This window comes from Salarias fasciatus, chromosome 20, assembly GCF_902148845.1.
Source record: "Salarias fasciatus chromosome 20, fSalaFa1.1, whole genome shotgun sequence".
NCBI lineage: Eukaryota > Metazoa > Chordata > Actinopteri > Blenniiformes > Blenniidae > Salarias > Salarias fasciatus.
In genome coordinates this window covers 26835486-26860954 of record NC_043764.1, presented here as the reverse complement: position 1 = coordinate 26860954, position 25469 = coordinate 26835486, and the positions used below count along the sequence as shown (strand labels likewise).

The window sequence follows — 25469 nt, the reverse complement described above, 5'->3', positions numbered from 1 at the left end:
CAGGCTTCAACCTTTCCGGTTATTTTACAGTGAAGCGGTTTACATAACTTAGAATGAACTTCAGGAGGTTTAAATAGATTATTTCTACTTCGTAAGGTGAGCTAAGTTAGGTTAGGTTAAGCTAATTTGAGTTAAGTTGAGCTGAAGTTTGGGTCTTTTGCTTTGAAGTTTAGTTGAATCCTCTTAAGTTACCTTTAAGTTGTCTTAAGTAAGGTAAGTCAGAGTGAACTGCTCCTCATCCATCCGCCCTGGTCTCCTCTCATTTCTTCTTTGTACAGATTTCAAAATGCTTTTCTCTTCTTCTCATCCTCTAAAATCTGTTTTCCATGACTTATTCATCCCTCCCCTGTCTCCTCCTCTTCATTTCCCTGGGCACCTCCTTTTATTTCTATCCTTCTTGTACATTTTCATTGATGTCTTCGCCTCTTTCACCTCCTCTTTGACAGTTCCTCCATGTCATGCTTCCTCTCCTCCGCCGCCTCCTGCTTCTTCTCTCACTTTCTGTCTCTTTTCTTGTTTGTGTGTTTTGTGACAGGACGGCCATACATGGACATGTAGTAAGGATGACCTCCTCCTCCTCCTCCTCCTCCTCCTGCTGCTCCTGCCGCTCCTCCTCCGTCACTAATGCCCCTCTGACTCCCGCCGCCTGACGGAGACGCACTCAGAGAGGAGGCGCTCGGCTTTCTGTCGACGTTGCAGCTTCAGGGACCATCATCACAATTTAATAAGAGTTTGAAAGCTGCGGCGCTGCAACACATCCGTCTTCACCCGAGAGGGAGGGAGGGGGCAGCGAGTGAGAAAGAGAGAGTTAACTCCTTCCTGTCCGGGCTCACCGCCGCCGCCGCTGCCGCCACCGCCACCACCTCTCCCTCCCTACAAACGTCGATCAGTGTCACCGTCTGCTTCCTGTCCGGCTCGACATGACTTCCTGTCAGGAGACTCGCTGCTTCCTGTCGGGAGGTAGAACCCACTGAGCAGCTCTTTCATCTGGTATCGGAAAAACTGGAATCAAGTTGTGGAAATCCAACAAGAGCGAGCTTTTATTCTGAAGGAGGACTCACCCGCTCGTCAAAATAAAAGCCAGGGGTCACGCCCGTCCGATGCCTTCCTGCCTCCACCTGCCGACTTCCTCATGGCCTGACACCTGATGCCCTCTGACCCCTCCCTCCTCCTCCTCCTCCTCCTCCTCCCCACACACTGCTTTTAGGACGGATTCCAATCCAAGATGGCTGCCGGCGTGGCGACGTGGCTGCCGTTTGCGCGGGCGGCGGCAGTGGGCTGGCTGCCGCTTGCCAAGAAGACCATGCCCAAGCCACCGGTGGACAACTCGTCCCGATCGGACGAAATCCTCTACGTCAACGTCAGCGGCGTCCGGTTTCAGGTCAGTGCTGCTGCCAACTGCGAGGGACTGGTTCACCAAAAGTGGGCGTGGCTACAAGTCATAAAACTATTTGAAAATTTAAAAACGGTACCAGATCGAATGAAAAGTCTCATTAAGTGAAAATTAACTGTACTACTTGAAACGCTAGCTAACGTCTAAACTTATCGAGCATCTTCCTACTACTAACATCCAGATTATAGCGCATGTTCCTCCACTAACATCCACATTATCAAGCATCTTCTTCCCTTTATCTGATGTCATTTCAGATGATTATGGTGCTGGTAGCTAAATTTCACCAATTAATAAAAATCTCCGGTAACTCTTGTATTTATTGTTTTTAGTAAATCACTCAGTGATTTTCATTGTAAAGTTAAAAATGATGTTTATGTGCAGAACAAATATTCAAACAGACCAGGTATGTGTAAGTATACCACTCCTTCCCACTCCTCTCAGTGGTTTGTGATGGAAGAGTGTATTGATGAGTCAGGCGAGCCGGGCCAGCTGAGGAGGAGTCGATGGCGGCCTGCAGACAGGAAGCAGGAGCCAGCTGGTGGACTCCTCTCAGGTGGTCTCTCTCATGTTGACTGTCCTGCCTGCTTCTCATGCCTCTCCTGACTCCTGGAGGAGTCAGGAGAGGCTGGGGTGGGGGGGGGGGGGGAATCAATGGCCCCCGAGCAGTCCGATCCACTGGTCCACAGCCACGAGCAGGTCTGAACCCTGCTGATATCAGCAGAAGCAGATAACTGAGGATTTACACAAAGTACTGATACAGTTCTATAAAGCACTCCACGGCGTGCAGTGATCAGCACTGAAGTGGAAAATGATTGGTCAGCTCCAGATGTAGGCCGAGACAGACCAATCTTGCTGCTCCTCCAGATGAACCGCTGCGCTGGGTTCGATTCTGGCTTCCTCCTTCCAATCCACTGACGGTTTGGTTTACTGGTGACTCTGAAGCTCTTAAGTCCTCCACAGTCCTCCAGATCTGCTAGCCTGTAAATTAACATCAGTTTTCTTTTATTATTTTCTAGAAGCTGAGCTTCTCCTGAGACTTTAAAATAAAACAGAGTAAATAACATCAAATATAGGTAATTTAATGCAAATTTATGCTAATACACTGGGTTAACTTCATTTTAAATCTGACAAAGGAAGAATAAAGCTCAGAGCTGATTTAAGTTATCAGGATGGGAAGGATCAGCTCTGCTTCACGACAGGAAACAAGAACATTCAGTCTGAAAAGATGGAAGAAGTTCATCACATTGGTTCAACAGTCATCTGTTTGAAAAGCGTTTTTAACAGTTTCTTTCAATCCCCAGTTGTAAGTAATAGAGTTTCACCTCAGCGTCCATGTTCTATATTTACTTCACATTTAGTTTTATTCATACATGTATTTTTTTCTTCATTTTTTCCTCCATTTTGTTCTTTTTTTGTACTGGTGCGTCACTGCAGACTGTCAGTGAACTATTAGACGATGAGTGTTTGGTTCAGGTGATGCTGTGGTTGCCGCCGTATTTCCTGCAGCTACCAGAGGCCAACATCAGTTTCTCTTTATCCCTCTATCGGTGCAGGTGGGCAGTAACTGTTAATCTAGGTACCGGATAAAAACTCAGTGAGTCTTGTCGAAGAGCCAACGATCCGCCATGTTTTATTTATTGTCATTCACACTGTGAAGGACCCGGCGCTCCACGAATCCAGGAGGTGTAATAGGTCCTATTACCTCATGTCTGCGACTGAGAGATTTAGTGTGAACAGTCATGTCAGGGTTCACTGAAGTCCGCAGGATCTTTGTCTGGAGCTGTTTCCGGATGTATTTTGTGGCTAAACGATTCTGGACTGTAAATCTGTGTTACGGTGCCATAAAAGTCCTCTGTCCTGTTTGATTGTTCCAGACGTGGAAAAACACTCTGGATCGATACCCGGACACGCTGCTGGGCTCCTCTGAGAAGGAGTTCTTCTATAACGAGGACACGCAGGAGTATTTCTTCGACAGAGACCCGGAGATGTTCCGACATATCCTCAACTTTTACCGAACCGGGAAGCTGCACTACCCGCGCAACGAGTGCATCCAGGCGTTCGACGAGGAGCTGGCCTTCTACGGCATCGTGCCTGAGATCATCGGAGACTGCTGCATGGAGGTAAACACCAAACACCAAAGTTTGAAAACGACGTAAATCAGTTTGTTTATAGACCGTGAAATGAAAACAACAGTACACCCCCATTAGAACAAACAGTCTAATGTCCTTGACGGCACATGAATCCCTCTGCTGACTGTGGTACTGGAGACCCTTGTTGATTTGTGGTCCTCGGTACTGGAGCCTGGGCCTCTGGTAATGATTCCAGCTTTATCCGTTTGGTTGTGGACTGTTCTCTGTTGTGTCAGACGCCATAAGGTATCTCTGCATATCGTCCCACCTCCACTGCTTTAAAAAGTTCGGAGTTCCATTGGTCCTCGGTTGGTCTTTGGTCCCTGGAACCTACAGTATGATCTCCAAGCTGTGGATTATTTTAAAAGGCTTTGTAAAAAAGTTGCTTGTATTTCGAGTCACTGTAGGTAAATGTCAGTTGCCTGATAGCTACATTCAACAGAAGGGACTTCTGAGGGTCATGATTTATTGCTGCAGGCTGAAAAATGTTCAGTCCCTGAACTTCTGGGCCACAGACTGTTTAGGTAGACGTACCTTGAACTGCCTCAAACAGGCTCCTCTGTGATGATCTCGTGGCATTCCTCAGGGTTTTGTTCTTGGGTCTTCATTGATTTCCTTGTATCTGCTGCCATTTGGATACCTTAGAAGAATTGTTTGTTTTAAAAACCTACTTGACTGAAGAAATGAAAGTGCCAGCTCAGAGAAGCTGCCAAGCGGAGATCTGTTGTCTCCAGAGCCGAGCTGGAAATAATTCTGGGTGTTTCTGTCTTTTCTCGACTTGATTACCGTCATCCATTATTGACTCGTCTTCTTCGAACCGTCTGCATGTGGTTGAGTTCCCTGCTGCAGGACTTCTGACACAAGTTCCCAGTTGGTGTCGTACGACCGGATTCCAGTTCATTTAACTTTCAAAGTCTCCTGCTTGTCTTCCGAGTGTCACGTGGTGGAACCCGTTTCCGAGTAAAGTACGACAAGCTGAGGACTGTGGACGCAAAACATTTAAACTCTAGTCATCTAGGGATCTAGTTGTCTGTTTTAACGTGCATTTGTGTTTTTATCAGATTACTATGAAGCCCTTTGTGACATCTCTGATCTTTGGACTGTATTGTTGCCTTTGGTACTGAATGTGGATTTTCTCCTTCTGGACGTCAGCTGTCCCACAACATAATGCTAATCTGCCTCTGGTACTGGAGATGGCTGTCCCCCTCTCTTACTAAACAGCTGGGGGATAGTGAGGGGTGGGAGGGTGTTTTGGAGAGTCGATGTATCGATCGGTGAACCCGGTGGTGTAGATAATGCCTGAATCTGGCGATGATTTTGCTTCCTACAGTATTGGATATCAGTTGCTGTCTCTGGTACTGGATACATATCTATCGACTGGTCTGTGCAGACTCTGGTAATCCTTTTGACAGGAAAATATATTTACCAATATATTACTTGAAATGTATTGTAATATATAGCCAAATTTCCTCTAATAGATTGCAACAGCATATACAGAAAGCACTGCCAGTTCCAATATGTTGCAATACATTGGGAAATGTGAACATTAAATCTCATAAATAGGAATATATTGCCTCAAGTGTTGCATTATATTTTCTAAAATTTCAATGTATTGGACGATGCAGACTGTTGTATTCAGTTGGCAAGCATGCAGATTTATAGAAGATAAATACTTTTTTCCATTTTCAACATATTTTGGGCTTTTACAAGCTATTTTGACACGAGCTTCACTTGTAGCCGCTCTGACCTCTGACCTTTAGCCCCATTCCCCGGGGTTCTGGTGTCGCTGCGCTCATCAGGCGTCGTTAACCCGTCGTCAGACAGGGAGTTGTTAGCGTCAGAGTGCCGGTGGCCTCCGCCTCATCATCTCGCTGCCTCTTTTATCTCTGTCAGTGATTTTCTGTAACGAGCCATAAACAGGTCGTTTGTTTCAGCACAGCAGATCAGCCTCACGCTGCCGCTCTGCCGCTCCGCTGAGGCCCTCAGCGCTCACCGCCCACCGACTCGCCGCCGAGGGACTCTGAAACTGACGCCGAGTCGACGTCCGCAGCCTCCGATCTGCGGACGTCTTTTTATACACGACACGTCTCCCACCAGTTTTATTTTTAGCCCTCTCGTAATTTCACACTGCTCTCTTCATTCTTTTTCACTGATTCGAGGAGATGAACGTCGTTCTCCTTCCCCTGATGACCAGATTTATTCTGATTCTTCCGATTTATTCTGATTATGATTAGTGTCTGTAGAAGACTTGAAAATGTACAATGAGTTCAAGCTTCTGCTCCTCTTTTTTCCAAAATCACGTCAACTTTCAGTTCTCCTGTGTTTCTGGATGTTTTTTTTTTTTTTTTTCCTGAGGAACAAATGCTTGAGAATATCTTAACCGATTCATCACCATGTTCATGTTCAACACACCCAGATCCTCAAGATTTTTGGGGGTTTCTTTTGGGGATTTTTTAAAAATATAAATGAATAAATAAATAAATATTGCACTTTAATTGAAAAAGTTAAGCTTGATACTTTTGTGGCATAAATGAATTTAATGCTGACTTGGTAATAGTTAAGACATGAAACATTATTCTACCCCTAAAATCGAGAGGCCTTGCTACACCTGTGAATCTTTGGTACCTCAGGTTGGGATCACGGTTCTAAGAGACTAATAAAATGATGTTTAAGGTAAAACCAGACAAAATACCAGCTTCAAATGATCTAACACTAGTTTCGAACCATCTTCAACCAGTTTTAAAGAGGCTGTATCATGCAAAATTCACTTTTTGTATGTTTTAACCTTGTTATATAGTTATGTACTCACCTAAAACACCCCCAAAGCGGTTTTTTCCTTCGTGCCTGCGTGTTTAAGCTTTCCTAGTGTTTGTGCTGCTCAGAGAGGTAGCCCCTCCCGCACCCGTGAAAACGCTCTGTTTTCCCACGTTCACGTCACACTGTGAAGATGGCTCCCCTAAGCCCCCCTCCCGCAGGCCCTCGGCAATCAGCTTTGCTGCTTTTTGTAACTCCGATTACGAGGATAAACTTTGACCATCGTCTGAAAGCAACAGTCAAGCAAGAGCAAGAGTCTGAAGGGTCTGAAGGGTCTGCGCTTGGTGAGTTTCCAACAGGAAAAGACGTTTTTGCGTGTGGAGAAGCTAGGGCTAAAGAGCTAAAGCTAGCTAGCGTATTTGTTTTGAAGCGCTGATTGGTTGAAGTACGCTGTCAGTCAAAGTCCACAGGGGTAGAGGCGGGATTTTCAGTGAAACGGAGCGTTTTCTCTTCCGGGTTTCAGAATTAGCCCCAGAAAATCTTTTATTTCACACAAAATTACTTTTCCTTGGCGCCAAAAATAAACTATTACCATGTTAATGCCATTTCTAGGGTTTGGACTAGCTGAAAAAGCATGATACAGCCCCTTTAAGCTAATTTTAGACCATCTCCAACTATCTTGAGCCAGTTTTAAACCAGTTTCAAACCATCTTCAAAAATTTTAAACTTGTTTTAGATCAACTTCAAACCATCTTCAGTCAGTTTTATTCTGGGTTTCGACCACCTTTAAACAATTTTAAGCTAATACCAGTTCTGAACCACATTCAAACAGCTGTAAACTGGTTTAAGACCAACTTCAAACCATCTTTAACCAGCAGACATCAGCGGCTCACTGATCACAGACCCTGCAGAGCAGCTCACTTCACGATGGAGGAGCAGGCAATTATTCTCCAGAAATCATCATCATCATCATCATCATCATCTACTCTTCGTCTTTGCCTCTGTCCTCTCATGTAGGAATACCGGGACCGGAAAAAGGAGAACCAGGAGCGTCTGGCTGAGGACACGGAGGCCAACGAGGCGACGGACGCCCCCCTCCCCCCTCACAGCACGTCACGAGAGCGCCTGTGGAGAGCCTTCGAGAACCCGCACACCTCCACCATGGCGCTGGTCTTCTACTACGTCACCGGCTTCTTCATCGCCGTGTCCGTCATCGCCAACGTGGTGGAGACGGTGCCCTGCCGGCCAAATAAAGGCAGCGTGAAGGACCTGCCGTGCGGGGAGAAGTACCACCTGGCCTTCTTCTGCATGGACACGGCCTGCGTGCTCATCTTCACCTTCGAGTACCTGATGCGCCTGTTCGCCGCGCCCAGCCGCTGCAAGTTCATGCGCTCGGTGATGTCGGTGATCGACGTGGTGGCCATCATGCCCTACTACATCGGCCTGGTGATGCCCGAGAACGAGGACGTGAGCGGCGCCTTCGTCACGCTGCGGGTGTTCCGCGTCTTCCGGATCTTCAAATTCTCGCGCCACTCGCAGGGTTTGAGGATTTTGGGCTACACGCTGAAGAGCTGCGCGTCCGAGCTGGGCTTCCTGCTCTTCTCCCTCACCATGGCCATCATCATCTTCGCCACCGTCATGTTCTACGCCGAGAAGGGCACCAAGGGCTCCACCTTCACCTCCATCCCGGCCTCCTTCTGGTACACCATTGTCACCATGACGACACTGGGGTAAGTCATCAGGAGGCCGTTTGGTCTCCGTTCCTCTTACAAACCAGTCCTGTAGCTTCTGTCCATGTGTGTCACTCAGGGTGAAATCAATAGACAACAAGCATGCTGCTTTTATTTGCTTCAGATTTTATGTAAGATTGAGCCAATTTACATGAAATGAAGTGTTCAACACTTCAATTTTCTGTAGTTCTCTGATTCGGAGACTTTAAAGAGTGGTGTCATCTGCAAAGAAACTAATTTTTAGGCCCTTCAGTTTGAACCATCTCTGCTGATATTTACCCCAATGTTAGATGTCTTATAAAGTAACTGTTCCTCGGCTGATTGCTGGACATTTCTGCTCTGAAAGAGTTTTTAAGGTTCATTTTTATGCAGACAACACACAACTACACATTTGACTGTTTTTTTTTTTAAGCAATATTGAATTTTCAAACTGTTGTTCTTGAATTGAGTTTTAGCAGATTGTTGTCAACACTGATCCTTCTGCTGCTTTTGTTCATACTTTCTCACTTTTTTTGAGAAGTGTTAGGATTTTTCATTAGCATTTTTCAAATGACTCTCAGTTGAACGCTTCACATCAGCTGCTGTAAATCTTCAGAAATTATGATGTGCTGTATCTCACATTAACTTAACATTAAGTTTTAAGGTTGTATCTGATTCAGTTCCTCAGATATGGAGTTTTTAAGAAAACGTTCCTGTGGCTCAATTAGTAGTTTGATTGATTTGATGGTTGGTGGTTCAGTCCCTCATATTCCCCTGACCCTGTGTGGAATATTCTGAAGCAAAGAAAGTTGATCCAAATGGTTGATGAGCACCTGCCAAGGCAGTGAGTGTGTTCATTAAGGATTGTGTAGTAATGCATCACGTGTTAAAATAGACTCTATTAAGAAAAGGGGGCATCGTCTGCAAAGAAAAACACTGATTGTTAAAAGTTCTTCCTGTTGAAGTGTTTATGTGAACTTCGGTAAATTTTAGTGATTGTTGCACACAGCTAGATGTCTGTAATTTGTAAAACAGTCAGGCCACAGAGGTCACTGGATTTTTTATGTTTGTCTTGAAAACCTTTGTCAGCATGATTTCTTGCATTAGCTTCATTTTTCATGCCAGCATAGCCTCAATAAGGATACAGGTCTTTAAGCTTGTTTTTTTTTTCTGCTTTGGCTTGAAATAGTGGCGTCATCCGCATAAATGAATGCGGAGGAGAAAATCTCCTTTCAACGGTTCATTTACATTTTTCAGGGATTGTGCCAGTATCCTCTACTGTAGTTTACTCACATTAAGTGCTGTGAAAAAGATTGATATGGCAATATATCGTGGTACTCAGCTGCCCGATATAATATAGATTTAACAGCTCTTTGTATTGATTTTTGATGAAAATGATGATTCATGTTTTAAACACGCTGTGAATACAGTAGGATTTCTGAACGTCCGCTCAAATGGAGTCTGGGAACTAATTCCCTCATGTTTCAGTTTCTGTGTGAGTTTGTTGAACCTGCTGCAGGTGATGAAGCTTCATTGAGCTATTCAAGGAAAAGAGAAGAACAGTTACTTTGAGACATTTTTTGATGAAATACTTTAGTTCTCTTGAATGATCAACTTGTGGTATCTCTATTTCTATTTTTTAACTATATAGGATATCGGAATATATCGTGATATCGATATATTTCATATCGTGAGGTTCTGACCCTGCTCACAGTGGAGTGTTGGGTCAGTGCAGGCTGCTGAAATAGTTTCACAATATTATAAAACACTTCTGTGCAGACATCACAGAAGGCTGGATTTAAAACAAAATGATAACTAAATAACACATTCAGGCAGTAAATATAATTTACCTATATTTAAACATCGTGACACACAACCCGAATGCGCTATAAAGTAACCAGACATGGGAAAATAGCAGAAATCTTATTATTAATGTTTTTGCTTTTGAAATCTCTTCCTTTTCTCATTACATGAAAAAGTAATTGATTACCGGAACACGCTATAATAAAGTCTGCTAGTAAAAGTGGTTTGAGGCCTGCTGAGGAATCGCATCTCCAGCATGAGCTGAGTCACTCTTTCTGTTGAACAATGTGAGTGCAGAGGCAGCCATGAACATTTCCAGGTATGATACATAAACCTATTTTCATCAACTCCTCCCAGCGTTTTGGACGTGCCTCATCATGAATAATGTTGATATAATGTCAAACAGGTGTGCAGGCTCGCAGTCTGAGTCTTGAGTGGTTTATTCGCCCGTTTCATCCTCTGATTCTCTGCTGTTCGCACCTGTGCGGCGCCACCGTGTCCAACTCTGCACAGATTTTATTTGGCCCGCTGATGGCTCTGAATCCCGTCGTCATGGCAACCGGGCAGCGTGCGCTCGGTGTCAGGACGCGGAGCCGTCATCGCTGCCGTTGGTTTCCACGGCGAGCCGAGCCGAAGCCTCCCACTCGCCGCTTGTCGAGTACGGCGGTGTATCTTCACCCCGCGGCCGCCCACGCTCACGCTGCCGCTGCCGCTGCTGCTGCTGGTGCAGATGATGAGGATGATGATGACGATGATGATGCTCTTCAGAGAGCTGCTGGAAACATCAGAAATGGAGCGTGAGTCAGGAAGCTGCAGGACGAACGGCGAACTCCTCCTACCTGTCTGTGAATGCAGAGCAGCGGAGTTCACAAGGTGTGAATGGGAGAGCGTGAATGACTCAAAGAGCCGGCCGGCCGGCCGGCGTAGTAATGCGGCGGCGTCGCCGTGCAGGCGCAAAGTGGCGCTCGCAAAACCCATTTTTACTCAATGAAATTAGCTTCCGTGCACGAGGACGTGCGAATGGATTTCACTTGTTGACGGCTCCGAGGCGCTGGAATTCGCTTCTTGCAGTTGGTGTTTATTATCGACTGAAATCTTCCTCCCGGTGCAGACCTGCACTGACGCTGCCTGGAACTCTGTTTCCACTCTCAGTATTTGTTAAACCTGTCAAAGCATCACATTAGAAAAAAAAAACCAAAAACTATTTGCGAGGGAAAGAAATTCACTTTTCTGTTTCGTTCGTATTTTCAGATTTTATGGTGATATTTTTTTTTAAAGTTTATTTTATAAATGTTGAGGAATTATTCCCAGTGGACTAGTAAGGAAGTTGTTTCAGTAAAGTGATCATTCCAAAGATGTTTTCCTCTTGAATTTGGAACAAACAGCCAGATCATAGATCATCTTCCTTTACTAACTGATGTAACTTCAGCCAGCATTAATCTACACTCCCCTCCCCCTGCCCCTCCCTCGGCTGAGCTCATTTGTTTCATTTCTTGGCTTTCTTCTCATGGTGCTGCTGGTTTATTGCTTTGCTGCTGTGTTTTATCACTGCACAAATAAACTGAGAGTGAAATCATAAAGCCGTTGCAGCCTTTTCCAGAAGTAATAAACATGAGGAGGAACATGAAGCGCCGCTGCAGACTGTTTGTGTCTGGACTTCACACTTTTTTTCTTCAAAAAAAAAAAAAAAGACAAGTTTAAACATGAGCGATCCAGAGTCTCTACAGTGAGGTGTTTTTTTTTTTTTGTTTCAGATGGAATCTGATAATTAGAGGACTGGTGTTGATTTAAAGATTTATGGAGGCTTAAAGATGCAGATCAGTGTGTATTAGAGAACCTACAGTAGCCGTGAAAACTGAACAAGCCTCTCTGGAGCACAAACTGTGAACATAAAAATCCCTTCAATTTGAACCTGTAACACCCCCCCCAAACACACACACACACACACACACGCACACACAAACACACACACACTACACAGGTCTTGTATACATCGTCTTCTTGTCGCTATAGCAACGAGAACATGACAACATCTGTTTTTAATTTATTTTTCTAACATTTTTCTGCTTCTGGAGGCACAACGTAGAACATCCGTCAGTGTTAGGTTGCCCTCCAGTGGCTGCAGTGTGTATGACGGCAGCAATGTCTTTAAGGTAAATAATCTGTCCTCTTCTGACCGCCGTGTCTCCGTCCTGGTCCAGTGGTTCCAGGGGAACCTACAGAGGCGACAAAAACTCACTGAAAGGCCATTATTAGCATTGTGTTCCTGATTGAGAGGGGAACGTCGTGTCCTGTGACCAGCAGGGTTTTGCTGATCCAGGTGACTCTACGTCTGTAGTCTCCCGTGGTGAGAACAGCACAGATCTATACCAGCAGAGGAATGCGAGGCGGAGAGCTTCAGAGAGACGGCGGTATGAATCCCATCAATAACCTGCCATCGACCGGCTCCATAACGAACCTCTGATCTATGCTGCCGTAGATCCACGCGGCTCTGGAGCTGCAGGTCTGTGGCACAGCGGAGAGTCTCTGTCAGAATCGATGAGCGGTCAGGATTTGTTGACGGATAAACTGAAGGAAACACAATAGACTTCAAATGCAGACTAAAACAAACCCTTGAAAAGGTCAGCCATGTTTGTAGTTCTCTGTCTCCAACCAACCCCAGAGAGCTTTTCCCCTCTTTTATCCTGCATGAGAAAGCAGAGTGATGTAGGGGGAGGGGGAGTTAATCTCCTGCCAAAGTCAACTTTTTCAGAACAGCTCGCAAGGCGGAACATATATCTTTTTCAAAACATTGCCGTTCAAATTCCATGAAGACCGAAAAACAACGCATCTTGACTTGGAGCGTTGTTCTTTAATTGAAGCCTATCGATGGCGAGAAGTGTTTCCTCCTGGCTTGGCGCTCGTGCGCAGTAGCAGCATTGTTCTCTCCAGAGGTGGAGCCCGAACATTTCTACAAAGTTCCATTTTCGCCCATTTACACCACAACGGAGTTGGAGCGTTGTTGAAAAGTTCCACCTTCAGAGCGTCTCCTATCTGATAAACTGTGAAAACTTAAGCATATTTCCTGTTTTTAATTTGACTTAATGGTGAGAAATGTGTGTAACACTACCAGTAACACCTTCTTGATGAGGCTAACTGAATTTTTTTCTTCAGTTTTTTTTGCTGTAACAGGGGAATCTTACATCTGAATGGATTTTCTCTCCGGGCGCGACGCGGAAGAGCGTCCTGTGGTTGTGTAATAGGTCACGACAGTATAATAAAAGGTTGCGGCGTGCGGGTCTGTGTCGTATCAGCCGCGGCGTGACATTTAACGGCGCTGCTGCGGTTATGTAACGTGCTAATTATCAGGTGCTGCTAATCACAGGACGCTGGTGGAGATGCAGGACTAACATGGAGCCGCGGGCGGCGGGGAACCGTCAGCCATGATTTATTGAGCAGGGCTGTCTGGGAGAGTCTCCAAACTGCTTTGACTTCTATCTGCTTTAATCCTCACCGAGTTCATTCTCCCGTGAACGAGGTCAGGGTGACGCGTCAGGGCGTCCCCGTTACACCCGCCGACCGGAGGCAGTCCGCGTGGGTCGGCTCAGGACCGGACAGACAGCAGGGTCACACCGGACCAGTTTCAGAGTGATAGAGTCTAGAAGGAGACTGGGACTCAATGTGGTACTTAAAGTGATCTAGATCTTATAGACTTGGAACTAATGTGGCCTTTAATATAATGTGGACTTGGGCCTCATTCACTCTGGGACTTGATTTAGTCTGGGTCTTCATGTGGTCTTGATCTTAATGTCGTCTGGGACCTGATGTGGTCCTGGTCTTGATGTGGTCCTGGTCTTGATGTGGACCTGGTCTTCTTGTGGTCTTAAACACACTGCCACTGCTGTGTGTTTAATGTTCTTCAGGGTTTCTGTTTGTGACCTTTGCAACTGCTGCGGGTCTGAGATAATCTTCATCTTTATTCATTTATATTTCCACCACCTGCCACGCACACACACACACACGCACACACACACACTAGTTACAACAAAGGCACGTGTGAGTATAAACACACCCCACCCTTCATCATGCAGCACTACCAGGAATTTACTGCAAAATGTAATTAGGATTTGATTCTTTACTTTTACCCCCTGAGACACACACACACACACACACACACACACCCCCTCATGCACATGCCATTCATCCACAGCGTCCTTCAACACACCAAGCAAGTAATTCATCTTTTCACTTTGTGATTAGGAAATCCTTGTTCCACCACAAATCCCCCGATACACACTCACACACACACACACACTCACACACACGCACACACACACACACACACATACACAGAGGTGGGGCTGTTACTGTGGTTACGTAATATTTTGGGGCCAATTTTGGTGGTCGTAAAATGTTATAATCTGATTAAAATATGATTAAATGTGTCAGAATCTGAGACAGATGGTCTGTCTGGACACACACACACACACACACACACAGACCTTCAGTGGTTGATTTTCACACACTTTGATTCGATTTCAGGCATGAAAACATGAAGCATGGAGAATTAAAAAAAAAAAAATCTGTGTTCAAAATGCTTTTCAGTGTTGCCAGACAGTGGTTTTTAGACTCGCTCACAGACAGTGGTTTTTAGACTCGCTCACAGACAGTGGTTTTTCAGAAGTGTTGACAGACATTCAGTGTGTTTTCATGGGTGTGTTTATGATTAGGAACTGGTTTATTCCGAGCGAAGCATTCAGAATGATCTTCCTGAGTTTGGTACATGGGAAAATGGAGGATTAAATCCTCTCTAACGCCGGGAAGCGTTCTGATTGGACAGGGGGCGGCCGTGACGTACCGATATCTCCCGGAAGTAAACAAAGCATTTTGGCAGAGATTTCGATTGACTTTGACGCTACAGCTTTGAAAATGTGCGCGTTGTTATGCTCCCGTCCATCCGCTCTTTTCATTATATCAATTTCTTCTGCAGCTCCCATTAAATAAATCGTCTGCATAACGAGTTGAAACGTGGACTGTGCACGATCAGTGATTGGTCTCTGTGATGTTTTCAGTTCCATCCAGACTTGACATGACGTGACAGTAACCATGGTGACGTGTGTTGTGCCTTTCTCTGGTGTTCATACAGCATGAGTTATATTCCTGCGTTTTTATCATGCGTTCCACTGAATGTTCCCGTTTCCTCACACACGAGCATCGTTCCAGACTGATTCTGACTCCGTCAGACCAACAGAAGGAAAGTCCTGCGCTCCACCTCCCTCCACCTCCCTCCACCTCCCTCCCCGCCTTCAGCCTGAAACAAATCGCTCGGCTCCGCTCGTCCTCGGAGGTTTAAGCTGATTTCTAAAATGTCAGAGCAGGAGTGGAGATGAGGAGATGAGGATTCTTCTGAAGCTCTTAGGTGTGATTTAAAAGAACGAGCTCAGGAACAAAAGCCTTCTCCGGAAGATTTATTTCTGAAGATATCAGCGGGACGTTTTAAAACGATGACGTCGGGAACTTTTCAGCTATTGAAGCCGGGCTTCCTGTGATGTCTTTAAATCCAAAGGGAATCGAAGTGTGGATATTCTAGTTCTCAGAAAAGTTTCAGTAGAAGTTTGTGTAAAGATAAATGAACTTTATCTATAAAGCACCAAGTACCACATTTCTAAACACTTTTACAGAGAAAAACCAAAGGGTTCTGGTGAGAGTGGGCGTGGCCACCAGGTTCACCTCATGTTTTGGCCAATCAGAGATCAGAGAAGATCAGAAGAGATCTAATGCTGCTGTCTGATGAACTGTTACCTGAGCGCCCGGGGACTGGGACACCTGGCAGCCAATCAGAGCGCAGGACTCCCCTGAGTGGAAGGTACCACTCTCATTGCTCAGCGGGGTTCATGTCCCAGTTTTCGTGGCGATGTCCTGCAGGGAGTGTCTCTCTCCTCTTCCTCCTCCTCCTCCTCGACCTCCTTCTGTCCGTCTTCTGCTCCTCTCAGCTTAAACTTACTCCAGCAGTGGGTATTAATGTGACGGATCAATAGGATATACACTCCAGCATTACTGAGACTAGAAAATGACAAATATTGGAACAGTATTTTTGGTTGTTTCAACCTTCTTTCTATTCAAGAGTGTAATTTTCACCACACCTACATATAAAACTGCTTCACTACTTTCAAAACACAAGGGATGGAAGTATTACATTACTAATGCTCACATTACTGTAATCATGAAGTACGTCTGAGCACTTTGGTGGATGTTTTTTTAAATTCCGCTCCTGCTTTAACACAGTTTATCCTGACTTTCCTTCTTTTCACATCATACAAGGTAAAAATGATCACGATATAATACAAATAGTGAAATCATGCCACGTTGAAATTTTTGCACTTTCACCGTTTACACAGCATTTCAGCTGAAAACGCTTCAAAACATTGTCTTGACCCGTTTCCACGGAGACGGAGAGTTTTAGAAAAGTTCCACCCTGGAAGCTGTTTTCAGAAAGTTGCCCTGAGCCCCGCGGCGGTGTGAACCCAGGCCCAAAACGCCGCGGTGTGAACGGGCCTGGCGCCGCTCGGCTCCGTCAGGCCGGCGGAGCGTCAGATAAACTGATTTGAAAAAGAAAGAGAAAAAAAAAGCGAGACTGGAGGAGGAGAAACTTTTCCTCTCATCAATTATTTCCTCTCAGCGTCTGAGTGCTCCCTCTTCCTCCTCCTCTTCCTCCTCCACCCTTTCATTTTCCTCCCTTCCCACCTTCCTTCAGTTCCCTTTCCTCCTCCCATCCATCCATCCATCCCCCTCTCTCCTCTGTCTTTCTTTCATTCCTTCTCTCCTCGTCCCTCCTGTCTTTCCCTCCTCTCCTGGCCTCGTCCTCTGTCCTTTCCTCCTTCCCCGTTATCTCTCTCTTATATTACTCCCGTCTCCTCTGACCTCCACTCCTCTCTTCTCTTCTTTCACTCTCTCTCCTCCCCCCTTTATCTCCCCGTCCTCCTCATCCCCTCCTTTTCAGAATTCTCCTCCAAACCAAACTCTCCTCTTTCATCACTTCCTCCCCTCTCCTCCGCCCTTTTCCACCCACATAATCTGTTTTTCTTGCTTCCTTGTTCATCTCCTTTGTTTTTCCTTTAATCCGTCCTTCCGTCACTCCCTCCTTCCTCGCTCTCTGAAACATTTAAAATGCATCATGTGATATTTAAATACACTTACAGATGGACTGCTTCAGTCACGTGTGTGTGTGCGTGCATGTGTGTGTGTGTATATATATATGGTAAAAATAAACACAGAAATGGTGGATTATGCAAAATGAACAAATAAAAGACATTAGAGACGCCCAGAAACGACGTAGCGCCTCCTCTCAGCTGCAAACAGACAAGTTAATAACAAAGGGTGTGTGTGTGTGGAGGGGAGTTGTGATGGGGGGGTGGGTGGGGGTGGGGGGGGGGGGGGGTGCGTGGGAGAGATAAATACAGGAGAAAACGAGAAAAGGGCAGAAAATAGGAAGAAGGAGGCGTTAAACACAAAGAGAGGTTTTTTTTTTTTGTTTTTTTTCTACTCTGCTCGAAGCCTCCTAAACACCGAGCTGTTAAATAATACCCACGGTCCCTGAACGCCTCCTGCAGCACCCCCTGCTGTCTGTAGCTATCGTGGGACTGTCCACTGTCTGTAGTCAGTTCTCTGTCTAATCGATAACAGTGGACAGTCCAGTGTCTGTGGTGCATTCACTGTCTGGAATAACAGTGGGACAGTCCAGTGTCTGTGGTCAGTTCTCTGTCCTCCTGATTGTCGGAGTAAACCGTCTTTCCGGCCGGCCGGAGGTCACTTCACTGTCGCCTCAGAGCGCAGGAATTCCGAGCCGCGCCCGCCGTGCTCCGAGGCGGAGAAGACGTCTCACGGTGGACGGACAGATCGGATGTCTCGCAGCGGAAACGCGCCCCGTGCACCATAAACCAGAGACAGTAATCAAATATCCTGCGGCTGAGAGTGTGAGCGTGGTGCTTTCAAACATTCATGTCGACTTTAACTCCTCGTATCCAGAAATAGAAAAGAGGAGGAGGAGGAGAGAAGACAGGGAGGAAGAGGAGCAAAGAAAACCCAAGTCAGGGTGGATTTAAATAGACAACAGGAAGGAAAGATGAGACGACAGGAAATCAAACCGTGATCCCGTCAATGGCTCGTCTTCTCGTCTTTTGATTCGTCTATATATAAAATTGCAGACTGTTTGGGTCCAGAGAGTCTGCTGCATAACTCCACACGCGTGAAACAAGATGAGCTGAGCTACGTTTCCATGGCAACTTGACCACGCACAACAACTTTTTAACATATTAGTGCAGAAAACGCATCATAACTCAGGCACCGTTTACGTCGACAAGTTAAAAATCAAAACGGAGGGTCGGAGTCACCGAAATGCATCTTTTTGAAAACAGCTCAAACGGTGCAACTTTTTGGAACGCTCTGACTCTGTCTCCATGTAAACAGGTGAAAACGCACCTTTCTGAAAACACTTGACCTGAACCCTAAACTAAGCTTAAAGGGACTTAAGGCAAGATTTGTGAAAAACTACACATGCATTTCCAGTTTATTCAGTGCTGATGGGCCGTGAAGCATTAAAAAGCTAAAATAACAGGCCAATCCGCCTATCTGTCTGTTGCCTTATACGGGCTGTGTGCCACAGAATTTGTTGCAGTTCGGAGTCCGAATTTCCCGCTCAATCGTGGGGATGTGACGTAAATTGACGCTGTATGCGCGTTGCCGACAGCTCTGGAACAGGAAGAACATGGCCGCCGTGGACACAGACTCAAACACTGGGAGACAAATGGATTCTTCAGCAGCCATCAAACGACCTGCAGCCACTCAAAGCCCACAAAAGAGTGCCACCACAAAGAAAAAAAGGACTTTATCAGCGTTATCTCGTGAGCCAAAAAAACAAAAAAACAAAAATAAAAATATGACCGAAGCCGGTGCGCGCTCCCGTGCCCCCTTGGCTGGTGACTGCAGTTCCCCGCAGCGCCTATGGCGGCAGCACTGAGGTAAATTTTGTAAAGTTGCCTTAAGTCCCTTTAACCTCTCAGTAAACTAACCCAAGAATGACACAAAATTAATGTGAAACAAACCTTAAACTGACTTGAAACCAGTCCGACTCATGACTCAATCTAAACCAACTTTAAACTAGCCTAAAACTAACACTGACCGAATCCTAAATTAAACTTTAAATTTTTACTAAATTAGCTCCACAGTAATCCTAATCTAACTATCTAATAAGCCTAAACTGCCTTAAATTAATTTCAGACTAGCTGATCGCTAACATCATACTAACTTAAACATCAACTAACTTTAAACCACAGGCGTAATTTACGTAGGGTTGGTGGGTTATGAAAACCCACGGGCGCCCCGACGGTCCGTGTTCCAAGTGAGCACCGCTCTGCGCCGCTCCGACGGTCTGTGTGAGCACGGCACCGCTCGGCATCGCTCGGAGTCGCTCGGCAACCCCCCCCCCCCCCCCCCCCCCCCCCACCAAAAAAAAATAAACCTGAATCCTAAACTAAACTAACTGATCTTTATCAAACTTTGAAATAACCTTCAACCATTTTAACTTACCCAAACTAACCCCAACTAGCATTAAACAACCCCAAACTAAAACTAAACCAGCTTTAAACCAATATTAAACTGAAGTAATCATAAACTCACTCAACTCTAACCTCACACTAAACATACAACTACCTTAAGATAACTCCAGACTGACTTGAACCGAAATGTAAACTAACAGTAACTAACCTCAAAGTTACAGTAAAATAATAAGAAACAAACCTTGAAGTTAACTTTTTGAAATTACTATTGAACAAGGAAACACACACACACACACACACACACACACACTGTCCTGCGCATCTTTGTGTTATTTTGGGACTGTTCAGGCTCTTTTCTGTCTATTTTTAGCTTCCTCTAGCTCGCTCTGATCCACAGTTTATTTTTAGTTTTCAGGTTTGGGAAGGAATCGGTGCTCGAAGGTTCTCGTGGTGTCGCAGGTTTGAGTCCCCCTCAGGTCCTTGGACCCCCACATGGACGCAGGTTGGCCCTCAGACTTTCCGGGATCCTGGTTTTGGTCCTGGTCCAGGATCCAGGATGTGGCGAAGGGTTTTAGCAGCAGGACTGCTGACGCTGAGTGAGCTGTGGTCAGGTCCTCGCCGGGTCCATCATCAGGACGCTTCTCCACTTTGAGCGGTGCGGTCAGTGTGCTGACGCTTCACCATTAGCACGCTGTCGTCAGCATGTGGCATGACGCTGCAGTCGTTTTCACAACTTTTTGTTGTTGTTTCAGCCGATTCCTGATCAAATGAAGTATTTTTAACGGCCTGATCGGATCCAAGCGACTCTGCTTCTTTAAATAACGACTCGGCGATCTGAGGCTGAAAATAACCTCGCGATTCTTTGATCCGAGCTCATCTGATCTGTCCATCGCCGTCACTGCTATTCTATACCCGACGTCGTATGTCAGCACGTTCCACGTCCTGATCGGCAATGCCAGCCCGTAAAAGAATGTGCTCACTCTGTGGAGGCAGGTGACTCTATTTGGTCTCCTCAATCCGATTTAAAGCTAATCTGTTGAAATGATACACATCTGTAATGGAGTACTCCATTACTTCACTTGATCCCACCGAGAGTTTCACTTTCTGCTCACAGTTATCTCTGCCTCGGATGACGTGGCTTTAATCTGTCTGCGCAAACTGCTGGAAGAACTGGAAAGTATTTCTTATTTCAGTCCATTTGAATGTCCTGTACAATGGTGTATTATTGTGGTGTTAGCATTAGCATTAGCATTAGCTGCCAGCACGATGTGGGTGAGTTTAATGACCGATTCTCTCATGAAGCTCATCTGAAGTGAGATCAGTCGGAGGGAGGAAGATGCTCTATAATCTGGATGATGTCAAACGTGTTCTCAATGATGGATGGATGAAGGATGAATGGGAGGAGGGAGAGTCTTTAAACTGACTTCAAGGTGTAGAAATATAAAAACACTTCAACAAAAGAGAGAGAGAGAGGGGGGGGGGGCACAGTTCAGCTGGAGCTCCTTCATCTGCGAAGGAGAAAACATGGAACAACCATCCCTCCTCCTGCAACTTTCATCATCACACCATCAATTAAACATGGACTAGGATTACACTGGAGGAGACCGAGGAGGAGGAGGAGCAGAAGCAGGAGGAGGAGGAGGAGAATGAAGAGCAGGAGGAACAGCAGCGGCAGAGCGAGGAGGCTTTTAGCAGCCGGCTGGGACTCAGAATAGAAGTTTTCAGAGGATCAAACCCGTCCGGTCGATACAGACGTCCTTGTGAAGAGCAGCTCAGACGGTTTGGAGAGGAGGAGTCATGAGGAGGATGAGGATCAGAGCCAGCTCCTCCTCCTCCTCCTCCTCCTCTTCCTCCTCTGTGAATCTGACAGAAGTTTTTAAAAGCAGCAGAAGAGAAACACGATGAGGCTTCAGCTAGTTTAACACTTTAGAGGCACTCGGTTAAAGTTGTATCTCTTGAAAAGTGGTGAGAAAAATCTCACCGATTTCAACATTTCCTGGTAAGCTCTACTCCACAAGGCCTTCAGCTCCACCTTCAAGATCACAGATACATCACTGGTTGTGTGTGTGCTTAAAAACAGACTCTTGCAGTTGTTGTAGAGTCCGGTATATACGGTACTTTGTCAGACATCAGGTCTATGCTTTCAGTTAACAGGAAACCTTTGGTTTCACTAAGGACTCTCCTCTGAGGTAAAGGTTTTGACTTTGTCTCATCTATCTTTCATAAATAACTCCAGACAAACCTCCTCGAGTCATGTGTCCAGTGACTGGTTGCCATGGTGATCCAGTAAACACATCGCTGCTTTACAATGGAAGGTACAAAGATTTTATAAAGCACATTGTTTCACCGTCGTGCCTGAAGCCTAGCTGCTGTGTTAAATTAAAAAAGAGTTCACAAGACAACATTTCAGAAAAGTTTCATGTTTACATGGCAACATTTTGAAAACAGAAACAGTAGAAACTCAGGGAGCGATGTAGTTCGCAGGCAGGGCCACTAGTGGGACCTTCAACCAAAGTTCCTCCTCCTCCTCCTCTTCTTCTTCTTCTTCTTCCTCTTCTTCCATCCCTCCTCCTCTGGTTGGATGATCTTCCTCCTCTTTAATTGTCCTCTGGCTCTCCCAGATAAATTAATTACTATTGGCTCTCCGTCTCTTGATCAGATTGTGATTGGCCGACTCCCCCTCACAGAGGCGGGAGATAAGGATCGGTCTGAGCGTTTCGATTGGCTGACTCCTCACTAATGGATTCCTATCTGCTCCAATCAGGGCGCAGCGTCTCTTTATTGTCTCTGCTTTGTTTTCTGGAATGAGTTTGAAAATGTACTGTCTCCTCTCCTCTTCTTCTTTTTTTTAGGATGGTATTGTACAGTACATTTAATATTCAATGTAAAAATGTTAAAATCTCGGAGTTCCTTGAGACATTTTTTAAATGTATTTATGACTCCGGTTGAGTTTGGTCAGCGGGTTGTGCTGAAGTGCTAGAAGTTTGGTGGACACGCTTTGCTGTCAGATGGGATTTGAAAACACACTCTGTTTCCTTTCTTTGACTACAAACATTGAGAACAGCGTTCAGACAAAGAACTACAAAGATAGAGAAAGACGGACAGCTACTGCGATGTAAACATGGAGAATGAAGACTGCAAACATAGACACAGGTTTACTTCACCATAACTTCCTGTTCAGCTTTCAGGCTTGTTTTTGTGAAAATGTTCCTTGAGCAGGATTGGAAAATGGAAAAGGACTACGAACATGGCCGATATGACAAAATCTTCATCTTTTTTAAATGCATTTTTGTGAATATTGCTTTTAGTTTTGACACCAAAACATGAGAGCAAACACCAATAATGAATTCATATTAACGAATGAATGAGTCACTAGGAAAATTAGTTTGAAAACAGTCATTGTGATGGAATTGTTGTTTTTTTTTTTCAGTGAAAGTGCTTTGAAATGACTGTCGGAACTGAGTTAAATTGATTTGTTTTTTTTTTTTCAAAGCAGAAGGCAATAGAGAGAAAGGTTTTATTTCTCCAGTTTGAAAGCAGCTGAGAGTCACTGATGCAAACAGCAGCTTTGTGTCTGTCTCTCCTCTTCCGTCTCGCTCCTCGTCCCTCCTGACCTTCTCCTCTTTCCTCTCTTCGTCCCTCCACTCGCCTGTCCTCACTCAACCTCCTCCTCCTCCTCCTCTTCCTCTTCCTCACTCCACCTCATGCTGCTGGACAGAGACTTGGCTCCAGCAGCTGTAGATAATGACCCCAAAGGAGGAGGAGGAGGAAGAGTGGGAGGAGGAGGAGGAGGAGGAGGAGGAGGGGAGATGGAGAGAGGAAGGGAATAAAGGAAATGTATAGAGAGACAATTTAAACTTTCTAATGCCTCTCAGCACAAAGCAGCTACAAGCCCGCTAATGCGGCCATCCATTATTTAACATTAGCAGCTCTTTCTCTCTCACTCTCTCTCTCTCTCACACACACGCACACACACACACACACACAGTGCTGGTTTAATCACCTCTCTGCAGTCTTCACCTCCCACATTTCACAGTTTTCGTTTACTGACCTCTGCTGGTTCAACTTCTCTCTCCTGGATGTGAGCTGCATCAACTCCAACACACCACGCTGTTCGTCTGATAAACTACAGACGAACTACAGCTACATGACAGACGGGCTACAGCAGAGTTATATCAACACTACAGCTAAACTGTACGCCAAACTGCAGCTTGAATTCCATGTAAACTGATGCTTAACTAAAACTAAACTACAGCTGAGCTACGTATGAACTACATATCAGCTGTAGTTTCATTATGTCTAAAGCTAAACTACAGCTGAACTATCAGCCAAACACTAGCTTAGATACAGTCTAACTACAGCTGCTTGGTGGCTAAACTACAGGTGAATACCAGCAAAACTACAGCTGAACAGTCAACCTACAGCTGAACACAGCCTAAGTCACATTTGCAGTACAGCAGAACTACAGCTAAATTACAAGCGAACACCAGTTAACCTCAGGTGAAATTATAAATGAATGCTGTCCGAGCTGTGTTTCAGATACGACAAAATTCTAGCTAATATCAGTCTGAGCTACAGAGAAATGCTGCTAAACTCAACCTAGATTCTGGCCAAGCTCAGAAATAATTATTTTTTAATAAAACCCAAAGCTCTATTGAATCTTCCTTCGAGTGATCGCGGGTTTGCATCTTGTTTGGACCTCTCTGTCGACGCTGAGCTGTTTCTCAGCGTTCATACCGTCGTCAGTCCAAACGTCTCCGTGAGAGTCTCAGACCTCTGAAACAGACGACGAAACCTTGAGCAAAGAGGAGGAATCTTCCTGTTGCAGTTCGCGTGCGGAACGTCTCCCCGCCTGAAAAACTTTATGTACTTTACTTTAGCTTGAATGCACATATATGCGTGCGTGAGTGTGTGCAGTGATACAGTCTGGGTCAGTGAGCAAATTAAATCAATACAGTTATGTTTTGTTTGAATGAGTTAAATATAAATCAGCTTTATTGTAAAGTATGTGTGTGTGTGTGTGTATGTGTGGCTGCAGGGGATTCTGGGTAATGAGAGCTGAACTCTCGACCTTGTCATTTATTTGTTGTTGTGCTGCGGTTGTTCTGCGTGCCTGCTGCAGGATGCGTTCAGGGCTGCAGAGTGACTGTGTGACCCCGGGTGGTTTGCGTCCCTCCGTCTCTTTCAGACGGTGCAGGAGGCCCTGAGGGTCCGTTGCTGTGTGTCTCCCTCTAATGGCCAGACCGACTCTGACAACGGCAGTGAAAGGAAAGACGATCCCGTGTGAAACTCAACCCGGAGTAAAGCATCAGGAGTGAAACGGCAGTGGGCCTAATAAGCAGCCTTGTGGTGCTCCAAAGACAAGTTTAGACGATATCATGAGAATTAACAGGGAATGTCAAAGAAGGAGACTGGAAACAGCTGAAGTGGAGGCAAGGTTTTTATTTTCACCTTTATTTCACCAAGTAGTTCCTTCAGATGACGTCTCGTTTTTGAGGGCAACTCAGTACACAGAAAGAGTCAGCAGCAGCTAATTTCTGCTGCAGTAAAAGTGTGTGTGTGTGTGTGTGTGTGTGTGTGTGTGTGTGTGTGTGTGTGTGTGTGTGTGTGTGTGTGTGTGTGTGTGTGTGTGTGTGTGTGTGTGTGTGTGTGTGTGTGTGTGTGTGTGTGTGTGTGCACGCGCGCACATGCACTGGCTGCAGGCTGCAGATTTACTGTTGCTCAGGTAATAAAAACGCAAACTGCAGTGGTGTGTGTGTGTGTGTGTGTGTGTGTGTGTGTGTGTGTGTAGCTCTAAATGGACCGAATGTGCTGTATTTTAAATGCAGTAACTGTAAAAGCCTTCTTGTAAACACACAGAAATCTCCTGTGTCCTTTGTTTGCAGGGCATTTCTCTGCACCATTCCTGTGAACATTTAGTACTTTTGAAACATAAAAAAAAAATTGAAATTCAATGACAAAAACATGACTGAAAAACTGAGCGGTAACAGAGTCCTGAAGTGCTGCCAGACACGTTCAGCTCAGCTATAGTAAATTGGGAAAGTGCAGTTTTATGAGCTGCTTGCATTTTTTTTACAAGTAATATGCTTTTCAAACCTCCTGCTGTGTCCAAACTGAGGCGTTAAACTGAAGACAATCTCTGTTGGCT

The 25469-nt window shown here is 45.4% G+C and overlaps 1 protein-coding gene across 1 annotated transcript in view; it reads left to right on the top strand.

The window, feature by feature from the left end:
* The first annotated feature begins 1157 nt into the window (after positions 1-1157).
* The window catches only part of kcnd1 (potassium voltage-gated channel, Shal-related subfamily, member 1), a 29432-nt gene continuing 5120 nt past the window's right edge, over positions 1158-25469 (top strand). The window contains exons 1-3 of the mRNA XM_030118589.1: positions 1158-1381; positions 3268-3513; positions 7294-8006. Of these exons, the coding sequence (XP_029974449.1) occupies positions 1226-1381; positions 3268-3513; positions 7294-8006 (1115 nt within the window). The 5' untranslated portion in view covers positions 1158-1225. The remainder of the gene's footprint in view (positions 1382-3267; positions 3514-7293; positions 8007-25469) is intronic.